The sequence below is a fragment of the Vicia villosa genome, linkage group LG1 (assembly GCF_029867415.1).
Source record: "Vicia villosa cultivar HV-30 ecotype Madison, WI linkage group LG1, Vvil1.0, whole genome shotgun sequence".
NCBI classification, from domain to species: domain Eukaryota; kingdom Viridiplantae; phylum Streptophyta; class Magnoliopsida; order Fabales; family Fabaceae; genus Vicia; species Vicia villosa.
The window spans coordinates 68,492,328-68,502,027 of NC_081180.1; the positions used below are offsets into that span (position 1 = coordinate 68,492,328).

The 9,700-nt window shown below is 36.1% G+C and overlaps 1 protein-coding gene across 1 annotated transcript; it reads right to left on the reverse strand.

The window, feature by feature from the left end:
* Positions 1-840: 840 nt before the first annotated feature.
* Positions 841-5,925, reverse strand: LOC131640649 (uncharacterized). The gene is made up of 11 exons (XM_058911030.1): positions 5,556-5,925; positions 3,972-5,266; positions 3,797-3,886; positions 3,239-3,703; positions 2,786-2,900; positions 2,531-2,704; positions 1,815-2,416; positions 1,598-1,688; positions 1,465-1,517; positions 1,295-1,379; positions 841-1,199 (listed from the first exon to the last, which is right to left on the reverse strand). Exons 1-10 carry the CDS (start codon positions 5,740-5,742, stop codon positions 1,311-1,313), a joined length of 3,141 nt encoding a protein of 1,046 aa, XP_058767013.1. The 5' UTR covers positions 5,743-5,925; the 3' UTR covers positions 841-1,199; positions 1,295-1,310.
* Between the last annotated feature and the right edge of the window lie 3,775 nt (positions 5,926-9,700).

Sequence of the window (9,700 nt, forward strand, 5' to 3'; positions counted from 1 at the left end):
TAAAATACACTAAAGTCGACAAAGGTACCAAATTAAGAAGGTATAGAATCCATTTCCTGTATGACATAGTCATTAAATATTCAAGAAGCAGGCCCTAGTCCTTACTCTACTCCTATCACACGTTGAACAACCAGTTACCTATTCACTACAAAAAATTCTAAAATAAACACAGAAAGTGAACAATCTACTAATCTTAAACATGATGAATAAACATTTTTTCCACAGTTCATTTGCTAGGATGTTCTATATGCTTCACAGAACCATCCAAAATCAATCCCGATGACAATTAAAACAGTAAGGTCCATACATCCTTAGATGCAATTCCAATGACAATTAAAACAGTAAGGTCCATACACCCTTAGATGCCTACACCAACAGACGTTCTCACTCCAAACCAAGTGATTTCATTCTTAATCAATGCCAATGGTTATATCAGAGTAAAGAAAAGGAAATTTCCTCAGGTAAACACAAATTAACCATTACTTGGCATTATATGGAACTAAATCAATCAAGTATACTGTTTTCTCCATAACTAAAACAGCATCCATGAACATCATTCCATCCAAGGCCAACCTTATATGACAGAAATTCAATAAATAAAGTTTTCCATAAAAAAGGATGCTTGGGTATGGGCAAAAACTATTCAAACGGATCCTACCGAATCAAAAGGACTCCAAATATATGGTATGGCAAGAGCTGTAAGCAAATTCTCCAGAACCTTCATAAGAACTGCAAGAGCCTCACCATATGAATATTCAATTATCACACCTTACCTATCACTTCAAAAATAAATCTATCACCTGAAAGATTTTGCTTATGGTAGTCCTATAAACTTTCCAGTTTCCAATCATCAAAATTGTACTCGATTGATCATAAAGTATATTGTACATTAATAAAGCATCCTCATAATCAAGTCCCAGATCATATCATACCTAAGTCCGTGAAGGAAATCTAGTCCATTCCATATAAATCTTATAAATATACCTTCTCCTCCAAGACCCGAGAGACAACCTATCCCACACAGTTAAATACCTTAGTCTATACCACCTATATGATCTAATAGATAAATAGAAACAAAACAGATGGACTAGGAATAAGGTAGAAATGCATATAAAATAAAAAATGCAACTTCAAAATTGTATAATCGAGAGGCCGCGTGCTCATAATTGAAGATGCTGATCTGTCTGCTCCAGATCCACCTAAACATGATTGAAGTGCAACAAAACATTAGGAAAAAAACAATATACTGCAGCAAATTTAAATATAAATTTAAATTCATGAAAAAGATCCTCACCAAAAGGTTCTTCGCGCTAATAATAGTACCTATCTTCATGTGGGCCATCGCCCCCATAGAAAGATGAGTATGGACCTCTGCCATGCTGCAACATGAATATCATAACACATCATTAATAATAAAATTATATAATGTGAGAGATAAAAATAAGTTCAAAAATGTTCACTCACATGAGAACCATAATAGTCATGTGGGTACTGCCTGCTGCCAGCCCCAGCAAAACCTATATATCAAAAAGTGTTATCAAGAATATACTACCAAACAATTGATAAGTAGGAAAGAAAAAGGAAGTAAAATTTAGACCATGGTATCGAGTTTCGTGAAATATAGATGGATCTGCGTAATCAAATCGTGGGCGAAGTCTATTAGGCCCCATGTGATCAGGTTCAGGGTCCTAAAAAATCAGAAGTACAATTAAAACTAATTAGTATTTTCCAGGTGTCTTTAGAGTTAAAACAAATTTGTATGGGAATACAACCATATCATATGCTTAAGTTAAAAAAGAAAGAAAAAAACTTACAGTCATATAAAATGGACGTTTTATTCCACGCATATTGTCATCATATAGATATGGATCATCAACATGCCTTCCCATAAAAGGCACGTCAAACTGTCCCCCTGGAGAATAGGGCCTTCTTGGAGGAACAGGTTCACCAGGGCCTCTATCAGGTATACCATAAAACTGTCCACCTGGAGAGTATGGCCTTCTTGGAGGAATAGGCTCAACAGGGCCTCCATCAGGAATACCATAAAACCGTCCACCTGGAGCGTGAGGCCTTCTTGGAGGAATAGGCTCACCAGGGCCACCGTCGGGGATACCATAAAACCGTCCACCTGGAGAGTATGGCCTTCTTGGAGGAAAAGGCTCACCAGGGCCGCCATCAGGGATACCATAAAACCGTCCACCTGGAGAGTATGGCCTTGGAGGAATAGGCTCACCAGGACCTCCATCAGGGATACCATAAAACCGTCCACCTGGAGAGTATGGCCTTCTTGGAGGAATAGGCTCACCAGGGCCTCCATCAGGGAAACCATACCATTCTCTATCATAATAATGTCTAGATGGACCAGCAAATGGAGCACCACCTAGATTACCTGCATAATGTCCATCCCCCATAGCTCCTGCTTGACATTACAGTAAAACATTAAGGTCATAAAAAAAAACTCAATGCCTTTATACATTGTAATTTGTAAGAGACTTAAACTATAAATTTAGCTAGAAGCTTAACAAGCGACCTTGTGGACCAAATTGCCGCTGATGGAAATCCGGATGCATACTAAAATCAGGGCCATCCCAAAAACCACTTCCAATTTGACTGCGCCCCCCGTGATGATAGAAACTCCTGCCCTTGTTGAAATTTCCCCTGTTACTGAAGGGATGTCTTCCTCGCCCCCGCCCAAAACCTATTTCTGTAGATCGGGTTTGAATCATTCAAAATGATGTCAAAAAAATAAGGCTTTAAGTTAATGGAAGGAGAAAAAGTGATTTACTTGATCTTGGATAAGCTTCACTCCTAGCCTGACCAATGCGGAGACCACCACACATGTCACCCTTAACAGCCTGCATTTTAGGCAGAGGGTTTGAAAGCCTAGCTCTCACTTTTATCTGAAAAACATGGCAAAAATCATGTGCTCTTCTTCTTAACAAAAGAATAGGCCAACCAGATCAGGTCAAAACAAAAGAAAATAAATTACTAGGATACAAAAATTAACCAAAATACTGTTAGGTGGCAGAAATCAAGCTTTCAAGGAAGGCGGGTGGGAAAAAGGGAAAGAAGGAGAACAATTAAGTAGGAATTCCTTTTCAATCTTCTATGAAAAAATTAAAAGGCAATGAAAATTACTCTGCACCGTATTACTGAAAAATCTTCAAAATAAGCAAAGGAAACAAGAGATGAATTCTTTCAAAATGTAAAACCTCGGTGAAAGCAAAAGATTATATACCTTCGATGACCCATCTCCCAATTCTGATTTATTTACACCATCGACACAAGCTAAAGCAGCTTCATGTGTAGAAAAATCCACAAATCCATAATCCTTTCTCTTGGCTGCGGACATATTCCTCGCCAAAACAATTTTTACAATTTCACCGTAAGATTTCAATAGCTCCCTCACATGATCTTCCTCCCAGTGAAGAGGGAGACCATTAATAAACACAGACTTCACTTGTGCCATTATTTCTGGGCCAGGTTCACGTACCGGTTCGGCAAAGGCTACCTTAGCAGTTCGCTCAGCATGACCAAAGATGACATCAGGCTTTTGAAGTCTCTTGTATGCAAGCATAGCATCAGCATGACAAAAAAACTCCAGGAATGCAAAGCCCCGGCTAAAGCCTTCACGTTGAACATCTGGTACGAGTGTAATGTTTTCAACCCCTTCTACACCATAATCCTTCAGCTTCTGTTTAATCTGTAACACGTACATTAAAAACCCATGAGATAACAAACCATGTTAGTAAATATAAGCAACAAAAAATGAAGGGAAAAAATGCTAGACACTTACAATTTCTTTTGTCCATGTATTGCAAATATTTCCCAAGAATAATGTATCATTATCCTCACTAGGTGCGGTGCCACATCGTTTTCCATGTATCTGTAAAAAAATGGGAGGTCAAACAACAATGCAAGGACTTGGGAGCACAACATCAAGGATATTAAAAATAAGAACAGAAGCATACAACAGGATTCTTCATTTCAGACAAAGCTTTTTTTGCGTGCTCCTTAATGGCAAACTTCACAAAAGCATAGCCCTTATTTTTATTTGTTGATGAATTTTTATGCATCCTAACTTCCACTACCTCCCCGATCCTCTGAAACACCTTTCTCAGATCTTCCTCTGTAGCATCACGATCCAACCCACCAACAAATATCTCATGCTCTTTTCTAATCTTTCGCTGCTTTGCAATGGCTTCAAAATCGATATGCTCTTCATCCAATGTCTCGGTTTCTTCGGACGGTTCCTCTGGATCTTCTTCTGGATCTTCCTCTGGATCTTCCTCCTCAAGCTCCATCCTCCCTTGTTTTTCAAGATCTACCAACTCACCACTTTTTGGCCCTTCAACACCATAATTTTCAGGAACAAATTCTTTTTGTAGTTGGGCTTGAACCTCTACACTAGAGTGCTCTTCATGTCCAATAATGTTTGTTTCCTCTCCTTTTGCTTTTTCTAATTTCTCTTCTTTAAACTCTTCATTTCCTCTTTGTGCTTCATGTTCTTTAAACTCTTCTTTTTCTTTCTCTCCTACAGGTTCTTTTAACACCTCATTTCCCTTCTCTTCTTCATGTTCCTTCAACTCTTCTTTTCCTTTCTCTAATTCCTGTTCTTTCAGCACTTCCTTTCCTTTTTCTCCTTCCTGTATTTTAAACTCTTCCACTTCCTTCTTTCCTTCCTCTTCTTGCAACTCTTCCTTTCCTTTTTCTCTTTCCTGCATTTTAAACTCTTCTTGATCGTTCAACTCATCTTTTCCTTTCTCTCCTTGATCGTTCAACTCATCCTTTGCTTTTTCTCCCTCGTCTGCTTTCAACTCTTCCTTTTCTCTCTTCTCCTCCGGTATATTCAATTCTTCCTCTTTCAATGCTTCCCCTCCTTCCTTTGCAGCAGTACAATCTTCATTATCAGCCACAGATATATTAAGATCCATGACAGTGCATCCTGCTTGTTTAAAAGAAAGAGGATCCTCTTGAGAAACAATCGATTCACAGTCTTCCACGCTCTTCCCCTTTTCACCCAACTCACAAACTTTTCCAACAACAGGTTCATCCACTTCCATGGGCTTTTGTTCCCTCCCATCTGCACCAATGTCGCTAACATTTCCATTTTCTGCCACTTTCTCTGCCGCCTCATCAGCTTCAGCCACCAATTCCTCTTCCAAATTCGGAGTGGCGGCAACCACTGTTGTCCTTGGCTTACCCGGTGTTTTCCTCTTTGCAGATTTTGTAGCGGTAGTAGAACTGGCTAATGATTTCTGCTGCTCTGTTACACAATCAAGTAAAATATGATCTCTTACACAATCAAGTAAAATATACTAAAACATAACAAAACAAAAACAATACTCTATAGTCCTATCAGGTTATACCTATCATGTAGAAATTTGAGGTCTATCTCTTAGCTACTAACTATTGACAAACCAAAGTCCTATCAAAATCAATGAATATTTAGAGAGATAGAGCCCAAATTTTAACCTAAAAATGTTACAGCATCTAGATAGAGGTGTTTGCATCGATGAATTTCAGAAATGAAGTAGAGGGGGAAAAGAGCTTACCGGATTGATCCGGATTGGAATCGGACATAAGTTCGGTTGCGGACGATGCCTCCGTCTTCTTGGCGTTTCTGGTTTTGGATGGAGGCGTGCGCTTCGCGACGGGAGATTCTCCGGTGGATTTTTTCGCCGGCGGTGTCTTCTTAGGGGTTACGGATTTGGAAGACGAATCCGCATTTCGAGTTCTCATGAGGAATAATCAATAAAAATAGTGACTAGTTTTATTGAGGTTTGAACTTGTGTATCCAAACTGAAGCGAAGCTTACTGGTTTTTTTGAATGCTTTGCAGGAGGGTGAACAATGAGCCGAATTTGCACACAAAAACGACGTCGTTATTTTGAGAGCTAGCGTAAGATAATGACGCTTCGTGCTAACAAATGGACAATATTATTTGTTTGTCTTCTAATTAGATTTATCTAAAATTTTGATAAATTCCGAGAGAAGATTTGCCGATCACAAAGTTGGCGTCAAAAACGGTATTAGTGTTGAGTCTCTTAGCGGTGTCGTTAACCCCTTGTTTGCAATTCGTAGAGAAGCTTTACCGATTCAAAGATGGCGCCAAAAATGGTATTGGTGTTGAGTCTCTTAGCGGTGTCGTTGACCCCTTATTTACAATTCGGAGAGAAGCTTTACCGATTTCAAAGATGGCGCCAAAAATGGTATTGGTGTTGAGTCTCTTAGCGGTGTCGGTGACCCCTTATTTACAATTCGGAGAGAAGCCTTACCGATTTCAAAGATGGCGCCAAAAATGGTATTGGTGTTCAGTCTCTTAGTGGTGTCGTCAACCCCTTGCTTACAATTCGGAGAGTAGCTTACTGATTTCAAAGATGGCGCCAAAAGTTTGATAGACATATTGGATAATCTCATACTTCCTAACCATTTGATCGTTTTGTTTAAACTTCTCGCTTTTGCCTCGTGAGGCTGAGGTAATCTTTGGTACCAAGTTGTCCTAACTATCATATATTTTCCATACTGCCATCTGAGACACATTCGCACTCTGTAGCATCATTGCTCCTAAAAATTGTCGCGTTCATCTTCCCGAGATTATATACTCCGATATATTTAGTTAAAAAATATTTTATTTTGGTTGAGTCTAATTTCTTAAGAGATAATTAGTTAAATGAATATTAATGGTAATAATGTGTTGATTTTATCAAGTAAGATCGTGTATATGTTGGACTCTTTTGAAAAGGATTTTATATGTGTTAAATTCTTTTCAATGAGGAAGTTGATAATAGCAAAAAATTCTCTTAAAAGAAACGTTTTGAGATTGTCTGTACGTCGAGTTCTCCTAAAAATAAGTTGATCCATGTCTAACTTCTAATAACAAAAGGGATTGAGTATTTTAAGGCTCTTACAAAAAAGGGGTTAAGCCAAAATCATTTGTAATACATTAAAATTAAGAAGCGGGCACACAAAGATACTACAGAGAATGGGATTAGACCCCAAAGCAACTCAAAATATGAATCATTTCATTCATTCGTTGTCAAATTACATTAATAGAATTATACTTGAGAACAACTAGGTCGACACATATATTACAACTAGAATTAAAAATAAAAATACACATTTTTACAATAAATATTCCCCCTAAGGTGTGTAAGAGGTATCACGTGTAAAATGTATCTAGAGCACACCACCATAAAAGGTGTTTAGTGCACATCGACGGTAGTGGATCTAAATGGAGAAATCTTACCAAATACAAGTAAAAAACTTGCATGAGCGATCTCAAACCACTCCTCTAGATTTCAAAGAGATAACATCTTCCCTTTCTAAAGAACATGAATGTTCTGCAATCAAAAGAAAGAACTACGTTACTTGATGGTAATAATTCAATCGATGAACTTTTGTCGTGGTCAGACATGTTGCTCTTAACAGTCAAAGCATACAAGTTCAACGTTAATCATCAAATTGTTCTCACAATCTCCATAAACATGCATTAATAACACTAATGAGTAACCGACAAAAAAATTTGAACATTGATATATTCAACAATGAATAATACAAAATGAGATTACCATGTGAAGAAAGATAAATATATGTAAATATACAAAGTAATTGTAAGCTATAATGAAAATATAATAGTACTTTTACAAATATAACAACACCAACAAGTCTTAATACCACATCGAAAATAACAACATCATGAGATATCATGTTGTTAATACTAATTTTATTTCTTTTTGTGGTGATTAGTTGAACAAATAGAAAATAATTAGTTTAGTTTTTGCTGAAAATAAATAATTATATTATTGGAATAGATGCTCCCTACAATGATAAACTTATATTTCTATTATTTTTCATTATTACGGGTATAAATCATTTAAAGACTAAATATCTCTTCTTGTAACTTATGTCTCATTTTACGGTAAGAAAATATGGTTCTGACTAGTGTCCCTCCCCGTCTTATTTTCTTGGTTGGCATATTGCAAAGTTCACGAAGTGTGGGTGTCCTAAAAAGTGGTCTCAAGATGACTAAAAATATTGTATATGTGTTAACTATCTCGTTTAAGCTTGTTTATCAGATAATCATACTTATTCTTTCGACGTTCGTCGCCTGTTATCCAAGATTATGTAGTTGCACACTTGATGAGTGCCTAAAGTAAGTGGTTTTCCATGGTATAAATAGGACACTTATTGAAGTATTTTACAAGAAATTGTATTATTGACTCTAGTATGTTCTACATATTTGATTTATTAGATTTTAAGTAAGATAATAGTATCTATGGCCCTTTTCTCATACTTTGTACAAAAACGAACTTGAATTGATTATAGTAACCCGCTATGTGGAATCATATAAGGTGTAGCGAGTTAAATTTTAACAGTTTGAAAGATTCATGACAAGAACCTCGTGAGGAAAACGAGATAGTTCGCGAGGCGAGTTAATCAACGAATATTCCCAAAGGTTCTGCAAAGAGAAATTTTGCAAGAAAATCATGGTAGCTCACATAACGATTTATGGTGGTTAAAAGACTCGTGTGCTTTAGATGGAAGATACTTTAGGGTGAAGAAATATTGGTTTATGAGGAGAGGATCTATTTCTATAGACAAAATGTCATTTACTCATACTCTATATATAGTGTCTCGAAATAAAACTTGAAGATATCATACATAAATGTATCCAAGAATAACATTTTAACACTAGAGGTTAAGTGATAGGATGTTGGACAAGCCCATTAGAATTACTAAAAAGCCTAGTTGGCGGCAAGATTTTTTTATGCATTACATTTACTTTCTTTTAAAACTCTTGTGTGTATTCCCTTTCCCCAAGTGGGTTGTAAACTAGAGTTTGTTAGGCCCATTAGAATTCATATATTTAAGTGATGATTGCACTTTGAATTATTATGCAGAAAATTAAATGTTAATTTCTTCTTTGTTTTGTGTTTTGTTCCTCGTGGTTAAACCCTAATTTTTTTGGTGGTAGTAGAACCCACCAATCATTAAAACTAAAAAATTTCAATTTTTAGACTCATAACGATCAATTAATTGAAAAATTATGATAATTAACTCTGAGGCCAGAAAAATTATCATTCATTTCTCTTTTGTTTTCACAAGTGTCATATAGGTTGAAATTAGCTCAAAATTTCAAATTCTAGATTTTCAAAATCATAAAATTCCTAATATCAATTTTATCTTCACATTTTCTTCTTCCCTCGTCAAATTGATTTTTCTTCACATTGTCTTCTTTCCCCATCAAGAATAATCATTGGTGCATTAGAGTTTCACCATCATCAAAAACACAAATCATCACCTAAAAATACAACCACTTTATCTAAAACAAAAATTAATATTTTATCTCTTTTCACACATGTTTAAGGAAATCGCTTAACAAAATATTATATTGTTCTTAAGAATTTGCTTCTAGAAATAAAGTTATTTTATAAATTATTGTGTAGAGTTAAGGAATGACAATGTCTAAGGCCACAAGGAAGCCGTATTTGAAATGATGAATCGGGGAAAGACAATAATGAAGATACATGTAACACCCATTTATTTAATTAATTAATTAATTAAATATTTTTGATGTAATTGTTGAGTTAGTAGAATATTGTAAATTGTTGGTATAAGTCGCTATGATTAATTAGTCGATTAATTAAGTGATTAAGTTATAGAAATAGTATTAGAGTAATACTACGTTAATTGTGTGG